This window comes from Alexandromys fortis, unplaced genomic scaffold (assembly GCF_014885135.2).
Source record: "Alexandromys fortis isolate MF-2015 unplaced genomic scaffold, M_Fortis_MF-2015_v1.1 scaffold_28, whole genome shotgun sequence".
Classification (NCBI taxonomy): Eukaryota; Metazoa; Chordata; class Mammalia; order Rodentia; family Cricetidae; genus Alexandromys; species Alexandromys fortis.
In genome coordinates, this window is record NW_026067901.1 from 8471384 (window position 1) to 8490533 (window position 19150).

The 19150-nt window shown below is 39.8% G+C and overlaps 1 protein-coding gene across 1 annotated transcript in view; it reads left to right on the plus strand.

The window, feature by feature from the left end:
• The window catches only part of Syt10 (synaptotagmin 10), a 59899-nt gene that overhangs the window by 29709 nt on the left and 11040 nt on the right, over positions 1–19150 (plus strand). Inside the window, exons 3-4 of the mRNA XM_050131059.1 lie at positions 628–1195; positions 15990–16110. Of these exons, the coding sequence (XP_049987016.1) occupies positions 628–1195; positions 15990–16110 (689 nt within the window). The remainder of the gene's footprint in view (positions 1–627; positions 1196–15989; positions 16111–19150) is intronic.

A 19150-nucleotide genomic window follows, 5' to 3' on the forward strand; every position in this document is an offset into this window, starting at 1 on the left:
TTAAAGTTTCGAGGCCCACTCCAAGTTAAACAAGGGAAATACACTCACTTGGGTTGTCACAACTCTATTGATTTTAAAAACTAGTATTCATCTAGTTATCTTAAATATGAAAAATGATTGGTGTGTAAGAATATGTTTTTATAGAATTTTATTTTAGTGGCAGAGTTACTAAAACATAAAATTCAAATATCCAGATGTAAAGAAGAAGACCAAGTGAACAGCTGTCTTCAGTCTGGATGTGAGCAATGGGTGAAGACATGTAATGTTTGCAGAGTAGAACGCCATTGATTGAGAAACCTGTTTCTTCATAACGGTGTTTAATGAGGTGTTTATGAGTGGAAAAAAACACAACCTCTTCTAAAATGCGCAACTGTGTGTTTCAACTGTTTATCACATTTTAGACTTTTTCTTTGACTGCTATCACTCTGGCTTTTCACAGCAACCCTTTGCATCACCGTGAGGGTGGGACAGTGTTGACACAGACATAGGTTCAATAATCCTGCGTGGGGACAGTAACATTCTTTCCTGATCCTGGGCTGGTGGGGAGGGTGTGTATGGCACTTGGTAACTACTATCAGAGGTGACTAACCAGAGCGATTTTGTGTCCGTGTGTCTGTATGTTTACAGCCACAATTCCTTCAAGAGACACCTACCAAGGCAAATGAACGTCTCCAGTGTTGACTTTAGCATGGGCGCCGAACCTGTCTTACAAAGAGGAGAGACGAGGACCAGCATTGGGAGGATCAAACCAGAGCTCTATAAGCAGAAATCGGTTGACTCCGAGGGCAACAGAAAAGACGATGTCAAAACCTGTGGGAAACTTAACTTCACGCTTCAGTATGATTATGAAAACGAACTCCTAGTTGTGAATATTGTCAAAGCTTTAGAGCTCCCAGCTAAAGATTTTACAGGCACTTCTGATCCTTACGTGAAGATCTATCTTCTTCCAGACAGGAAAAAGAAATTTCAGACGCGCGTCCACAGGAAGACGCTAAACCCCCTGTTTGATGAGATATTTCAGTTTCCAGTGGCCTATGATCAGCTAAGCAACCGGAAACTACACTTTAGCATATATGATTTTGACAGATTTTCCAGGCACGACATGATTGGGGAAGTGATTCTTGATAACTTATTTGAAGTCTCTGATCTCTCCAGGGAAGCCACAGTGTGGAAAGATATCCACTGTGCTACCACGGTAAGCAATAAATCTGCCAACTTCTCTTTGGCTTCTGGTGATATTTGAGACCAGTTGTTGCCCGTATTATTAGATTAAACTCAAAAAAGCTGTAGAACGTAAACCACAGGTTCCTGCAAAGGTGCTGTTTGATTCCATAGGAATATAACTTGGGCACCTAATACAGCATAGGAAACATTTGCAGGGATAAAGGCAAGGCAGCTTTTATACATGACTCCAAACTGAAAGACTTTTCTGTTATAAAATACTTACGTGTAACCTGTTCCCCATACCAGTTTCTCCATGAGTGATGCTGGATTTCATTATTTGAAGTGATTTAGTTGCACAGGTAAAACCTGGGATGTACACTGATACAACGTGGTTTGACCTCAAACAATCCATGACTTTAGAAGCTTCCATGGAATGCACATGGTTATAGTACATGGGATGCTAAAGAATCAAGAGATAATTCTCCGTATTAAAATGATTTTTTGTGATATGTATTTTTCAATTGCAAAATGATATCAACTATAGTATTGAGATTTTTAAAAGCAGCAAAAACAGTAGAAATAAAACGATCAACAATGCTACCAATTAGGTAAATGTTTTGGGTGTTATTTTCCTGTTTCTGCTCCGAATACATTAAAATAATTGTGATTACACGGAGTTTTTATTTTCGCACTGATTTTGTTCCATGCTAATTTGTTTCAGTGCATGATCTTTATCATTGAAATTTTTAAACTGTGTGTATGTCTGTGTCTGTGTGTCTGTGTGTGTACACAGTGATGTGTGGTTACATTTACCATGGCACACACTTACAGAAGGCAGACGACCAGTCTGTGGGGTTGGTCACTTTCTACATTTCCATGGGTTTCCACAGGTTGAATTTAGATTCCCAGGCTCACATTGCAAGTGCTTTGACCTGCTGAACGATATTGTTGGCTACATAATGCATGATATCTAAATATGCTATCCATTTATGTAACCATTTTCTTGTTACACCCTCCAACGAAGCATCAATTTTGTTTTTAAAAAGTGTGTTTTTTCAGCTCACTTTTATAAGTCCATGTGTCTGACAGAATTACAGATGAGGAATTGGAAAAAAATCTAACTCTCAGGTTAGATTATTAACTTGTTTTGATTCACTAATTCTCAAGTTGGACAATTTTTTTGCCATCAGATTGTCTTCATACATTTATTAACATCCATTTTCTAACTCAGCATTTGCCAAGTATTATGTAAAAGAGTAGACCTTGACTTGAAAAGTAAAAAAGTAAAAGGAATAGCTTGTTCCTGGGGCCAGTCATTCGGAGTTCTGAATGCTCCCACTGACCTTCCAACTGAATATAAATAAATACATTTTATCATCTACTATTAAATTTCTTTGAGTACCGAAGTTTTCTTAAATGGATTTTCTTATTTCTAAGGCTGCATTCTTCATTTTACCTCCCGCTGTACTAGATCTGTCACCGGACCAGAATGAGACTATTTTTTTAAATTTTGTTATTAATGAATTTTCTTCTAAACTCTGAGATGATATATTCACCGATACAATTTTCAAAATGATCAAATTTCAATTTCCTTTGAAGTATAAATGTGTGGTAAAAGGTTAGTAACTTGGCTGTTTGTCTCATTGCTCACTGGGTGAACCAGTAGGCAATATTACAGGCAAGGGCTGCAGGTTAGCAAAAACTCTTCCCTCCTGCTAATTTGTATAAGCCATGGAAATTGGAACTCATCCTGACAGCAGAGAAAATTGAAGCGGAGATAAAGTTCGGTTGACTGGGTGTTTGCTTTCTAAGCACGATGCCCGAAATTGCATTTCCAGCATCTTATAACTGTGTGTGGTGGCACACACCTGTCATCCCAGCGCTGAGAAATAAAGGCGGGAGGATGGCGAGTTCAAGGTCATCCTTCCCTACTTAGAGACCCTGCCTCACAAAACAGGAAAGCAAGCAAACAACACTAGAACCCAGAAAATCCAAGTTCATTAGATGCTTCAGAGGAGAGGCCATCTAGAATGCGGCTAGTGTTGTTGATGTCATTTAAACTGTGTTAGATGAGGTTGCCCTGGAAATGCTTCCTGCATGGCCTCGCCCTTGTCCATCCTCCATACCAGAGCCTCTGTGGATGTTTTCACTGCTGCAATCCACCCTACTTTTCCTCAAAGTATTTGTCACTCTCCCTTGGAAATTAGATACATTGGAAAGAATTAAGTAGTATTTTTTAATCATTGTTCTATTATTTAAAACTCCCCAAATCCCTAAGATGCTTTAAGATGATAAAGACCTGTGTTTTAATTCTGTGTTGTCCCCTAATTAATTGTGTGACATTTTGAAAGGTCAAGATACTTGTTCAGAATCAGCTGTAAGAACCTTGGGAAACAGTATTTATCTTCATGACTAGTGTCCCCATGACTAGCCAAGTGCCTGGTGTTTGGGAGTATTCTCACTAAATGTGAGCGTGATGGATAAACAAATCTGTAAAGATTGATAGGGTGTTTGATACAGTTGAAATCAGAGCTTGGGAAATGTGAGAGAAAAATAAGAAATTTATAATGATAATAATAATAAGTCAAACTATTACGGACCTGTGTGTGTCACGATATGAAGTTTGGACTTTATATTTTAAGATCTCTGTAAGACCACAGCAGATCTCTTTGAGGGTTTTAGCAGAATCAGGTATTACTGGAGTTGTTGAAGCCTGCAACTGGATAGCCCCAGGAAGCCATATCAGGCCAGTTATTCTTAGTAAGCCAACTAAGCAAACAGGTAGCAGTAAAAAGCAGATTCAAGATGGCCATGCTGGGGAAAGGGATAAAAAAAGATTCAGTGACATCACCCTCCTTCTCCCCTCCCTTTGCCAAGTCCGTCTTCAGGGTTCTGACACGAGGGTAGATTGTAAACGGAAGGAAGAGAGATGATCATAACTAAGCAGTCTTGGTTCTGCTCAGCATTGACCCAATCTGACTGGCAATCTTAAAAGTTCTTGGTAACAACATCTTCTTTCAGGACACAAGGTCCCTCTCTCTGGAAGGCACCAGGATTCAGGCTTTCCCTTTGCCCATCGTGAGATTGCTTGGAGAGAAATCTCAAATGCCTGGGGGCCTTGTTTCAATAGTCCAGATTGTTAGTACACAGGACACCACCAAGTCTCTTAAGAATGTCCTTATTTCTTCCAGGCATCCTAATTATACAAGAACAATGTAAATAACACTGTACATCCGTTAACCTTCATGGCTTTCCTCACTAATCTCCACTTAAATGAACTTAGATGCTGACTGGTTTTAGAATTATTGCCTCCCTCATCAGCCACATTTTGTAGCAATTGAAGTTTTGTGATCACTTTTCTTCTCTCGAATTTGAGCTATTAAATCCAATGATCCTTTTTTGGGCTTCTCTGGCTCTCCACCAGCTATAGCAAAGAAGCCTGAAACTGTTGTTCTGACATTATTTTATTATTTTAATACATTTATTTTACGGGTGTGGGTTTTTTGCCTGAATGTGTGTCTATGCACTGTGTGTGAGTGTGTACCTGGTATGGGGAGTAAGAATAGGGTGTGAAATCTTTTGACACTGGAGTTACAGGTACTTGTGGACTAGTGTGTGGATGCTGGGAATTGAACCCTGGTCCTCTGGAAAAGCAACCACTTCTCTTATCTGCTGAGCCATATCTCCAGCCCCAGGTTCAGACATTCTTGAACATGCTCCAACTAGATATCCTCCATGGGCCTCATTTTTACTAGTCCTAGTAGTTATAAACACTGAGTTGGAAGACAAATTATTTCACCTTATTGAACACTTTCATTTTAAACCAAGGACAGAGAGGCCAAGTAAGGGTGGGTTGATTGCTCAAGATTAAATTCCATGAGTTGTGTCAAGAAAAACATAATAAGAATTTTATAGTTCTTTGAACCCTGTACACCGTTCTGATTTTCACTAAAAATACATTTCCTTGGAGGTGGACAAAGGGCTAGTAATTTGATGAAGGAGCTCACTTGATCTACTTAGTAGCACATCTTGCTTTTAGCAGTAGACTACAGAAGAAAAAAACCATCTGTTTTCTTACCCTCAAGGAAATGGGGAAGGCAGGCTACATTTAGGGTGCTAAGTTGATGTGATGACTGCTGTAACCATAGCAACCAGTGGCTTTCTGAAGTTTTTTTTCAATACATCTTCATTAGTGCACTTCCCAATATATCCTTGAATTCAGAGGAGACTTTTCCTCAGCCAACACCCTCATCCCTATTTCACTTAATTTCCCTCTTCCCTGTCTTCTCCTAACCTAGGTCAAAAAATATAAAGATGGATTGCAAATAATATTGCTGTCGTTATTGTGTTCCATGTGTCTGTTTACATAAAGTGCTTGCTTGGCCTTGTAAGGTAAAAGTTATTCACATTTTACTTGCAACTAACACAGTTTAAGAAGGACAAGTTTTTTGCTTTATGGTTGGAAATTAATACATGGAAGATGTACAGTTTTTGTTGGTGTCTGTGTGCACATCCATACATACATGTGTGTAGATGGATATGCATGCGTGTTAGCACACATGTAAAGGTCAGAGTTTGAAGCGGGTGTCTTCCTCAATTATTCTTTATCATGTTTTTGAGATATTATTACTCACTAGAGCCAGAGACCATCTGACCAGTGAGCTCGAGAGGCCTATGTCTTTACTTCCCTAAAACTGGGGTTTTCAGGTGTGCACTGCCCCACCAAGCTTCTGTATGGGTGTTTTACGTGCTGGGGATTGAAAACAGGTCCTCACTCCTGGATGGTAGGCACTATTGTGATTGGCCCATTTCCTGAGTCCTGAAGATGTACAGTTTCATCTCCATCATTTCTGACTAAGAACCCGAATTCTTTCCACTTTGCCAAACTCCTGCTTTTCTGGTCCACTAATATCTGGTTTCTGGCTTTCTTGTAAGCCATCAGCTGCCTATCCTAAGCCTCATTGAATATCACAATATCTCTTTTTCCCGTGGGTACTTCTCATTTCTGTTTTTGAGTACTTATCACAATGCTTAAATATATATTATACTTTTTATTCATTGTGACATCTCAGCTCTTTAATTCATTAAACCCATATAAAATGATGTTACAGCCAAGATAAAGAAATCAAGAGCACAAACCCCTCCATCACTTCCTTCCTGGTCTTCATTTACCAACAATCTACTTAGAGTATTGTCACAGTGAACACTTAACTGAGCTAGTATATACATGGGTAAATGGGCTAAAGATACTTCTTGGAAGAGAATTTATAGAATGCCAAGTATTAGGCTTTCCGATAGGTCTTCAAATAATTATTTTCCCAGAGATACAAGAGTTCCTGAAGGACTAAGAAGGAGAACTTTTACACGGATACTGCAGAGAGTAATATAACCATGAGTGAATTTTTAGGAGCCCTTCAGAAGGCAGCCTCGTTTTAAGCACATTAGAGAAAAGTAACTGCAGAGACAGTGCTTAATTAACCCTCTACTTAAGAAGAAACAAAATGCACTTTCTTGTCTTGACACGGGTCATCATTTAGTGTTCATTTTTGTACATTACAGTTCTTCTCCCCCAGGAAACCACAACTTTTTGTTAAATACTTATATAGTATTATTATTATAGAAAATTCTGACAAGTATGTTTATCTGCCATATCAATCTACAACAGTGAAAACTCACTTGAAATCTAAAGAGACAATAGTAGAAATAAAAATAGCTATAAAGAAATAAAAAGGGCCTATTAAGAGACAATGTAGATAAAAAGAAGCAAATATGCTAAAAACAAGAATAGAGTCATTCTGAATATGGTAATGAATAAGGGGAAATAGCCCCAAATGTATAGTAATTTATATTCTTTGCATTTTAATAGAATTATAAACAAAAATGAACACTAAATGATGACCTATGTCAAGACAAGATAGTGCGCTCCACACATAATCTTTCTTACCTCCATTGTGGAGAAGCAACACAATTTCCCCTTAATAACCTGGATCAATCGCCCATTCTAATACTGTTATTCCCTTATTAGCCTCTTGGTTTAAGAGCATTGTCCTTTTCACAGAGGAAGGGCTCCAATGTAGTCAACCTACCACCAGTCACTAAGTGGTCACCCTGGGGAATGTACCATATCAGAATCTCAGAGTTGGTCTCTGCTGTTGGCCTATCTAGAACTCGGCTAAGACCCAAGAGCTGTCTCTTAAATGGAGAAAAGTTATTTGTAGATGACAGTAGGGCTTTGCTCCAGAGCCCCGAGGATCTCCTTCGATTCACATTTAGGGGCCTGCCAAAGGCTCAGACGGCATCCCTATATCTGCCATTGACACCTCAAGTACCATCTGCCTACTGGATCATATGGTCCGAGGGGTTGAGCAGTCTGCACAGCAGCGGGAACTTTTGAAGAGCCTTCTTCTGTTTAAGGCCCCTTTCAAAGCTAGCAGCTTTCTTAGTCACTTCGTACATGAGGCAGAGTAACACACTCAAATGAGGAATGTCATTTGATTCGGCAACTGCAGTTGGAGTCACTACTTGATTAATGATTTGATTGTCAACTGTCATTCTCCATAATTCATCTGTCCTTCAGCATTGGCCAAATAGGAGGGATAAAGGGAGATGTGATGGGAACCACCACCCCTGCACATTTCAAGTCCTTGATGGTTGCGCTAATTTCCATAATTCCTCCTGGGATGTGGTGTTATCTTTGATTCACTATTTTCCCCGATAGAGGCAAGTCCAGTGGCTTTCATTTGGCCTTTTCAACCATAATAGCCCTAATTCCACAAATCAGGGGATCGGTGTGGGAATTCTGCCAACTCGTAATTATATGTTACCCAATTACACATTCTGGAACTGGAGAAATAGCTACAGGGTGATTTTAGGGAATCACTGGACCTAATGTGACTTGGACTTCAGCCAAAGCAATATTAATCACCTGACTTCCTTAAGCCCCTACTTTAACTGGAGGGTGTCAATGTGTCTTTGAGTCTCCAGGAATCAGTCTCAATTCTGAACCATATCCAATAGATTCCAGAATGTCTGAATGAATGGAAAGACTTCTATTTCAACAATGACTGTCTTCCAATGGAAAGGCCAAGAATCCAGTAGTTGTTCAGTCCATAAGGATGGATGTTTCAGGTGGTCTTCTGACTCCCAAAGAAGGCACTAATACCAATGAAGAGATGAACTTAGCAGAGAGAGTGAGGGGAAGCAGGCAAAGAGCAAGAGTGTCCATCTTCCATGTCCTTTATATAGACTGCCACCAGAGGTGTGACCCTGATTTAAGGTGAACTTTCCTACCTCCAAAGATACAGATTTAGGGTGGGTCCTCCCACTTCAAGTAATTCAATTAATAAAAATCCCTCACAGGTATATCCTGCTGCTTGAATTTTAGTTAATTCCAGATGAGTCAAGTTAATAACCAAGAATAGCTATCACACTACTTATTCTTTGACGGTTTCATACATATATACACTGTGTTTTGATCATATCTTCCTCCAAGGACCCTCTTCTTCTCCCGAACAGTTCCCCTTCCCCACTGACTCCCCCTTCCCTTTCCAACTATTGGGGTCCTTTCCATCTCCCTTCTCTTTTTGTTTATCTCTTATATTTAAGATAGATTTTTTTTTCTCGCATAATATATCCTAATCTAAAAAAAATCTTAAGAATTTTTTTACCACCTCAAGATGGCTCTGCAGCAAGAAGGATGATGCAGATGTTCCATTTAGGACTGAGCATGTTACACTCAGTTATTCTCTGCATGTTGACCAGTTGTGGGTCTTCGTGGCAACCCCTGTCTACTACAATAAGAAGTGTATCTGACGAGCAGCAATAACTCCACTAATCTATGGCCGAAGGACAAGTAGAGAGACTCTAGAAGTCACAAAATATTAGCAGTAGGTTCTGCCCTTGGGACTGTGACCTCGTCAACCAGGGATTGTGGTACCAGCCATGAATTGCCTCGTGTGGAGCAGGCTTTAAATTTAATTTTAAACATTATGCTGATTATCCCCATGACTTCATGTCACTCTGTCACCTAAGGGTGCTTGTCATTGCTGCTGCCAGTGCTCACAGCTGAATGAGACTGGCTATGACCTTTCTCCCTGGACAGCCTTCACAGCACCTTCCTGCCACACCACCCTGAACGCACCTGATCCTGTCTATTCGTTTTTCATACTCATTTTAAGTACACCTTACCTCATCACCCTACATCTGCATCTGCCCAGCCCTCTTCCTGTTTGAATCTTTCCACACTCAATTTACTGTCTCCTCGCTTTCATATTAGCTATGTGCTCTTCCATGTGCTGCTTCCCACTTCCTTTAAAGCAAGACACTTCTAGACCTTTCATCTCTATTCTATTCCCTGGCCTGGTTTTCAGGGAACCCCAAATTAAACACCCACAATCAAAGAGTCGGGTCTAGGATCTGAACAGATGAGAGAACACAAGCAATTTTGTTTCTGAGGATAGTTTACCTCATTCAGTATATTTTTTGGTTTCGTTTTTCTTTATAGCTGAATAAAGTTCCCAGTGTGTACATCTGCAACATTTCCATTCGTCTGGGCATCTGGACTGATTCCGTTTTCTGTGTATTGTGGATAGAGGGGCAATGGACATGGATGCGCTAATATAAATATCTCTGTATTAAGATAGTCATTTGGGTATATGACAAGGACAGATACACCTGCATTGTGTAGTCTTTGGAAAAACCTCCAGGTTGGTTTCCAAAGAGACTGGAGTAGTTTGCATTCCCACTGACGGCATATAAAGTTCTCCTGTCCTCATACCCATGACAACATTTGTTACCATTAGTGCCCTTGAATAAGATATAATCTCAAACTAGTTTTAGTTTGCATTCCCCCTGATAACAAAGAATGTTGAATACTTTTTGAATGTTTCCGAACCATTTGTTATTCTTCTATTGAGAACTTCCTGTTCAGCGCAAAATCCTGTTTTCCAGTCGGGTTGTTTTGAGTTTAGCTTTGTGAATGTCTTGTATCTTCTAGTTCCTAATCCTATGTCAAATATATAGCTAATCGGAAAAGATTCTCTCCCATTCTACTTACTCCCTTAGCAGTTTCCTTTGCTGTAGAGAAGCTTTTTGATGAGACTTCATGTGTCAAGCATTGGTCTTATTTCCCAGGTAACTGGAATTCTGTTTAGAAAATCATTGTCTATATTTATGTTGCAATCAAGGCTACTGTGAACTCACAACTAGACCCCTCAATGGGTGGAAAATGAAATTTTTTATTCAAACTTCCACGGCTATCTCTTGGGATTCAGAGATAATAGAAAATGGTGGGGAGATTCTTGACAGTTTTAAGTGGTTATGTTGCAGCAGGAGGTAGCCGAGTTAGCTGGAACAGTCTTGGAACTAGCAGGGTACTTAGGTCTGCTGAAGGTTTTGAGTTAAAAGGGAACTAGATGTCCATGTTGGAGATAGTTAGCTGAATGGGACAGAGAGGGAAGTGATGGCTCTTTATTACAAACAGAAACCCACTTGTCAAGGTTTCTGAGGAATGCTGGGTTTTGGCAGCAATCCTTCGGTTTACCTGTGAGAGTCCAGCCTGAGCTGTGCCCAGACCGTCATTTCGGACATTGCCAGTGGCCTTGCCATTTGGGAGGTTGGGAGCCCACTTGGACCTAGCATATATCTTGCACTCCCTGCTTTTACCTTTAACAGTTCAAAGATATCTGGACTTTATAAGATTTTTTAAAAAATTACAAAATTAAGTTTTGTGCAGGGCAAGATAATATGTTTGTAGTTTCATTCTTCTACATGTTAATGTCCAGGTTTCTAGAACTGAAGATGGTGTCTGTTTTTAATGTATATTTTTGGATACTTTACAAAAAAAATCTGGTAGTCATTATTTGTACATGCATCTGGTTCCTCTATCCTATTTTATTGATCTATGTGGGGGGTTTAGTGCTGGTGTCATTCCGTTTTTATTACTGCGAGTCTGTGCATAAAACGTAAAATCAGGTATGATAATAATACATAATAATAATAATAATACACTTGCAAATGACTGCTTTAGTTTTCCTCAGTCATTTTTGCACCCATACATATTTTAAGGTGTGGTGTGTGTGTGTGTGTGTGTGTGTGTGTGTAGTATATCCCTGGGATCTGGATTGTGATTTCTTTGAATACATAGATTGCTTTTGATAGAATGACCATTTTCACTGTTTTGAATCTTCCTACCCATGAGTAAGGGAGGATTTTCCACCTCTTAATGCCTCCTCAATTTCTTTCTTCAGTGTCTTAAAGTATTATAGAAGTTGTAGAAAGTTTTTTATCGGACTTTCTTTAGACCGCCAGTCCACAAACAATGACACAGAGACTTATTATTAATTCTAAAAGCTTAGGCTTGTTTCCACTAGCTTTTAGAACCTAGCTAACCCATATTTTTAGCTCTAGCACATGGACCCTTTACTTTCCTCATCTGACCTCAAGTACAGCTCATCTGACTTGTTTTAGGGGCTATTTTGAATGAGATTGCTTCACCAATTTCTTTTTCAATATATTTGTCGTTTATTTGAAGAGAGTCTACTGATTTATTTCTGTTAATTTTATATTCTTCCTTTTCTGCAAATATGTTTTTAGTTTTCAGAGCCTTTAGCTAGAATCTGTTGGGTCTCTTATGTATAAAATGTCATCTGCAAAAGGGAGCACTTTGGTTTCTCTTATTTGTATCACTTTTATTTCCTCCTTCTGTCTTGTTGTTCCAGATAAGACTTCAAGCCCTTCATTGAGTAGGAATGAAGAGGATATGTATTCTTGTCTTGTTTCTGATCTTTTTTATTTTATTTTTAAAACTATCTTTTCTCATTCTACCTGCCAAATCTAGTATCTACTCCCTCTCCTCCTCCCACTCCCTCCACCTTTCCTTTATCCTATCCCCATCCCACCCCCCATTTCACCCCCAAACCACCCCCTTCCCAACCACTCAGAGAGGATAAGGCTTCCCATGGGAAGTCAACAAAGTCTAGCACATTGATTTAAGGCAGGACCCCATCTCTAGGCTAAACAAAGTATACATTCAGAGAGAATGGGTTCCAAAAAGCCAGAACAAGCAGTAGTGATAAATCCTGGTCTCACTGCCAGTGGCCCCTCAGTCTGCCCCAGCCATACAACTGTAACCCACATTCAGAGGACCTAGTTTGGTCCTATGCTGGTTCCCTCACTATCAGGCCAGAGTTGGTAGGCTTCCACTAGCTCAGGTAAGCTGTTTCAGTGGGTATCCCCATCATGGTCCTGACCTCTTTGCTCATATTTTCACTCCTCCCTCTCTTTGACTAGACTTTGGGAGCTCAGCCCAGTCCTTTGCTGTGGTTCTCTGCATTTGCTTCCATTAGTTGCTGGATGAAGGTTCTACGGTGACATTTAAGATATTCATCAATCTGACTACAGGGCAAGGCCAGTTCGGTCACCCTCTTCACTATTGCTTAAGGTCTTAGCTGGGGTCATTCTTGTGGATTCCTGGGAATTTCTCTAGTGCCAGATTTCTCACTAGCTCCATGACAGCTCCCTCAATCAAGAAATCTCTTTCCCTGTTATCAGTCTTTGTACTTCCCCCATCTCAACCATCCCATTCCCTCTAGTTCTCCTCCCCCTCCCCTTCTCCTCACCTCCTAACTTTCTACATTCCTTCTCACTCCTAGACCCAGGGTCCCAACATTCCCAGGAGATCTTGTCTATTTCCCCTTTCCCAGGGGATCTATGTATGTTTCTCTTAGGGTTCTCCTTGTTACTTAGTTTCTCTAGAGTCATGAACTCCTTGTCCTTTGCTTCACAGCTAGTATTCACCTACGAGTGGGTACATACCATGTTCATTTTTCTGCATCTGGTTAACTCACTCGGGATGGTTTTCTTTTTCTAGTTCCATCCATTTAATTTTGCATTCTTTGTATATTCTAGATATTAATCCTCCATCTGATATGCAAGCAGCTTAGATTTCTCCCATTTTGACATGCCGTCTCTTCACTCAATTGTGTCCTCTTCTGTGCTGAAGGTTTTTAATTTGATAAGGTCTCATTTGTCCACTTTTAGCTTTGTTTCCCAAGAGACTCGATTCCTAGTCACAAAATCCTCCCAATGCATATATCTTAAAAATGTTTTCCCCGCTGCTCCCTCTAACAGTTTCAGAGTTTACGATCTTTAGTCTGTTTAGATTTGATTATATACAGGATAAGAAATAGGGATTTTGTTTTATTCTTCCATATGTGCATATACAGTCTTTCTCAGCACCATTAGTTAAGAGGCTGTCTTCTTTTCCACTGTGTGTGTGGCCATCACATGGCTGTTGCTGTGAGGTTTTATCTGGGTCCTTTATTCTCCTCATTGATCACTCTCTGTGTTTGTGCCAGTACTTTGCTTGATATGGTTTATGGCATAACTTAAAATCAGCATCATTTTACCTCTTGAATTATTTGTTTTGCTCAAAATTGTTTTCACTATCTGAATTCTTTTGTGTTTCCACAAACTGTGGCCACCATTATACTAAATAGGGAAAAATATCCAAGCATTTCCAGTAAAATCAAAAACAAGACAAGGCTGTCCACTCTCTCCCCTATTCAGTATTGTGCTTGAAAGTCTTAAGTCTTCATTAGCAGTAAGACAAGAGAAAAAATACACAGGAAGAACGCTCAGAGTTCCTGTTTGCAGATGCTGTGATTCTGTACATAAGAGACCCCAAAGACTCCTAGAAAGCGAAATCCTTTCAGGAAAGTGGCAGAATACAAGCTAACAGACAAAAGCCAACAGCCCTCCTATACACCAGTAAGCCACATGCTAGAAAAATATCAAGGAAACACTCCTATTTAAAAGGGACAAAAGAATAAACACAGCCAGGGAAGGAAAGACCTTTGCAATTAACCTTTAATACATCAAAGAAAGAAAAGACACAAGGAGATGGGAAGCCCTCCAAAGCTCATAGACTAATTCCAGAATCAGTTCCACGGAGGTTGCTCTACTACCAATGCAACCCACACACAGACTGAATGCTATGCCAATCCAAATTCTGATTACATTCTTCAGAGAAATAAAGATTTCCAAAAGGTTTTCTATTTTTCATTCCAAGTTGTAGTCTGACATCTGACTTCCACCATGCACCTTGTCATACATGTAACCATGCACCTTGTCATACATGTAACCATGCACCTTGTCATACATGTAACCATGCGCCTTGTCATACATGTAACCATGCGCCTTGTCATACATGTAACCATGCCCACACACAAAATAAATGACTGAGCTCAGGTTACCAGGCTTAGAAGGCATCTTTCCAGCCCCAAGAAACAAGGAACTTTGAAGAACCTACTTCGGTGCTCCTGAGTATTAAGTTAGAAATTTATTTTCTCCAAATTAAATCCACTTCAATTTTTTTCTTTAGGAATAATTTCATTGAATCTTTTAATTCACCCTTAAAGCAAAATCCTTAATTCTCATAGTGCACTCAGTTTTCACTGTTTGCCATCTATGTAGTGACAGCATATAAATCTCCATCAGAATGCTAGGAACATGTGTAATGTTTTATCCAGAATAATTATCCATCTGAGAGCTGAGGATACAACTTATTGGTTTAAGCTCTTGATCCCCAGAATACACATAAACAGCAGGTGGGTGTAGTGGTTCACCAGTGATGCCCAGCTTTGGAAGGCAGGGACAGGATTCCCTAGCAAAGCCGCCTTGCAAAACCAGCTCTATCATGCTGGTGAGCTCTGGGTTTGATTGAGAGACCTTGCCTTAAAGACTAGAGTAGCAGATCGATAGAGCATGATTCCTAACATCCGTCTCTGGTCTCTACATGCATAAACATACAAAGGCACATGCAATAAGAAGAGAGAGAAGTGAGGGGCCAAGAGACATGCAGAGAAACACACACAAGGAGAGAGACAGACACAGAGGCAGAGACAGGAATAAAAGAAAAAGAAGGCAAACAACTGAACATGAGAGATGGCTAAGTTCAACAAGCAGCCACTTCAAAAGCAGAGGCAAGCAACACTTGATTTGTGGGAAAGAGGCGACAGTGCTTATAACAAGACTGGGCTGGTACATTAGAGATGAAGCAGAGAGGATCCAATCAACGTGGGTTCTGTATAGGGCTTTTCAGTGTGCCGTCTAAATGAAGACACACAGAAAGGAAATTCTTCACAATCACGCTAAGAGGATTGCGAATCAAGAACTTTCCAGGCACACTGGAGCTTGTAGTCATGCCCCGCTGTGTGTGTGCGTGTTTGTGTGTGTGTGTGTGTGTGTGTGTGTGTGTGTGTGTAAAATTTGCTTTTCATTTCATAAATGATCACTTTGCTATGTGAAGCTTAACTTACGGGATGGGAGATGAGTTTTATAGGTCATTCAATCCTGGTGGGAGACGGTGGTTTGAACAGTCATAATAGATCCCCGAAGAGTCAGTAATAGATGGCATGTTTTGACAGTAGTTTAGGGAAGAGCTGCTCTGACTTGGTTGGACGCAGAGTAAGAGGAAACAAAGACTCACTTCCTAGTAGGAACCTACTAGTTTTGGCTTCAGCCTCTGAGTAAACCATGCTGTCATTTGTTCCTTGTGACAAACTGAAGACTAAGGTGGTCAGGGGGTGGAAGCAGCAGTCTGCTAAATTGCAAATGGTAAGTGAGCAGCTGGGATATGTTCTTTTTACTAACTCCATTCACAAAAACGAAAGAACCAACTTGTAACAATGTATCTGAATCCTCAATGAGATTACTTAAAATTTTATAATATTCAAATAATGTGAATTTTCTCAGTTATCTTCCCTTTCGTTTTGCTTTCATGGTGTGTGGTTTGAGATTGCTAACATTACCAATTGCCAATCTAGGAAAGCATAGACCTGGGCGAAATCATGTTTTCCCTTTGCTATCTGCCAACCGCTGGGCGGATGACTTTGACAGTGATCAAGTGCAGAAATCTGAAGGCAATGGACATCACCGGGTCATCGGGTGAGTGCACACACATCCCTACATAAATAATTTCTCATAATGAAAACCATATGGCTTTTAATTACCTCTCTGCTATGGGATAAAAATAAAAGCAGAAAGTAAGATAGTAAATCAAAATGTTACAATTCACCTTTTAAAGGTAACATTAAAATTATGAAATCTTTAAAAACTATCAATAGATTGACTTTGAACTTTGGTTTTTGCCATTCTTTCTTCCTTTCTTCCTTTCTTTTCTAATCTAGTCTTTCTAAATGCCTAATTTATTTTGTTCTCCCAAGCTTCCAACTAGTCTGTTTGTAAGGGAAGGTCCTTAGACTTTCAGCTGTGAAAGTGTCCATACAAAGATATATTTAAATTGAGTCTACTTCTTTTATGTATCTACAGAGAAACATAAATGTAAGCTCATCATTTGTGTTTGCATCCTTGACTCCTTTCCAGTAAAAATTTGGAACATCTAAAGAAACTATGAGAAACACACAAAAACAGTATGTCAAGAAGTGCTAGGGAAAAATTTCTATTGTGGGAATTTTTGACAAAGGAGTGGAACACACTGTGCACCCTTCACCCTCCCTTTTACGTGTCTGAACATAAATTTATGTTGTGGTATTTTCCCGGAGAATTATGAAGCAATGCAAAGCAGCAGGTGGCAAAGGATGGGACCAATTATCAGGAACACTTTGACGTCTTAATGTGGGGACCACACTATGACTACTCATTCCTTTCTTAAAGTTTGCAGAAAGACATAGAAGAACAATTAAATTTATTTTGGTGAAAACCTTGTGTCAATGTATATCGCTAAACATCAACAAGGTACCCAACAAGTTATTGCTTATTCTATCCTTTATGGGACATTTTAAGCCAAGCAGAGCAGTGCTAGAGTTGTTATAAAATTTGAAGTTGCTCCCGGTTATGTGAAGCTCTTCCTGGTTATGTGAAGCTTTTCCTCATCAGAGTCCATGTTTGAGAGTACTATCTCATTCTAACTTGCAGCAGGCATCTGCACTAACCAAGGAGCCACTGAGGGTGTTTTAGGCAAAGAGGGTCATCAGAGATGTAGCAGGAGAGCAGAGGCAAGAAGACCTCATTTCCTTATTAGGATGCTGTTGCTCACTGAAAGAATGTCTCCCTTAGAATTGTCTCCCAAGTATTAAAAAAAAAAAGCTTCTGGGCAGGTTAGATATTAACATTGCCCCTTACATGCACCAATATGTGCATAATTCCCATAAGGAATACCTTTTGCTGCTTGAAATGTTCTAGATACAGATACATTTCCCTAGAGTTTAAAATGTACATACTTGCTCAAGAAATTAATATCTTATTCTAAGGAAGCAAAAGTTATGACTCTAGGAATAGACAAAATAAGATCAAGAATCTATTTTCCTAAAGTAAGTTATTTAATTTTAAAACTATCAATACTAAAGGGTTCACACACACTTTCTTTGTTTTATTTAAATAACTTTTTTCACTATTTTACATACCATCCAGTTTCCCCTCCCTCCTCTTCTCCCCTTTCCAACCTACCCCCTCCTCCATCTGCATCCATGTAAAGTTGAGGCAGGACCTAGCTTTTCCCCTTAAATCTAGGTCCGGTGAGGTAATCCAGTGTGCCGAACCAGGTTACCAAAAGCCAGCTAAGCACCAGGGAGAGGTCCTGCTCCCACTGTTAGCAGCGTTACTAAGGGACCAAGCTACACAATTGTCACACTCATGCAAAAGGCCTTGGTCTGTTCCATGCAGGCTCCCTAACTGTGGATCCAGTGTCCATGAGCTCTCTTGTGAACTCTCTGTGAGTTCCCCCATAATGGCAACCCTGGCTTGTATAATTCCTCTTCCCTTTCTTACTCAAGACTTTTGGAGCTCAACACAGGCCTTGTCATAGAACTCTGCCTCTGTTTCCATCAGTTACCAGATAGAATATCTCTGATAACAATTAGGGAAGTCACCAATCTGTTTATAGTAGATGGCTAGATCAGGCCCCCTCTCTACTATTCCTAAGTGTCTTAGTTGGGATCATCCTTGTGGCTTCCTGGAGGTTTCCCTGACACCAGGTTTATCCCTAACTCCAAAATGCCCCCATCAAGACATCTCTTTGGTTATTCTTCCCCTCCATCCTGCCACCAACCCACCTCCTGCATCCAGTCTGGCCATCCTGCTCCCACTAGTTACCATCCTGCCGTCCCCCTAGCCTTCTGCCCCTAGTTTACCCAGGAGATCTTTTCTATGTCCCCTTCCCAGGAAAATCTATGAATTCCTCTTTGGGCCCTCATTGTTATTTAGACTCTCTGGGGCTATAGATTGCAGGTTGGCTATCCTCTACTTCATGTCTAATAACCACCTATGAGTGAGTATATATCATGTTTGTCTTTCTAGGTCTGGATTACCTCACTCAGAGTAATTTTTTTCTAGATCCATATATTTGCTTGCAAATTTCATGGGGTCATTTTTTTTTTACAACTGAGTAGAGTAGTACTCCATTGTGCGAATGTACCATATTTTCCTTATTCATTCTTCAGTTGAAGGGCATCTAGGATGTTTCCAAATTCTGGTTATTACAAATAATACTGCTATGAACATAATTGAGCAAGTATCCTTGTGCTATGATTGTACATCCTTTGTGTATATACCCAAAATTGGTATAGCTGGGTCTTGAGGTAGATTGATTCCAAATTTTCTAAGAAACCACCATACTAATTTCCAAATTGGCTATACAAGTTTGTACTTCCATCAGCAGTGGAGGAGTGTTCCCCTTATTCCACATCCTCTTCTACAGAAACTATTATCAGTGTTTTTGATCTTACCCATTCTGATTGGTATAAGATGGTATCTCAGAGTCATTTTGATATGCAGTTCCTGATGACTAAGGATGTTGAGCAATTCTTTAAGTGTCTTTCACTGTTTGAGAATCTTCTATTGAGAATTATCTGTTTAGATCTGTTTTTTAAATTGGATTATTTGACATTTTGATGTTTATCTTCTTGAGTTCTTTATATATTTTGGACATTAGCCCTCTGTCAGATGTGAGGTTGGTGAGGATCTTTTC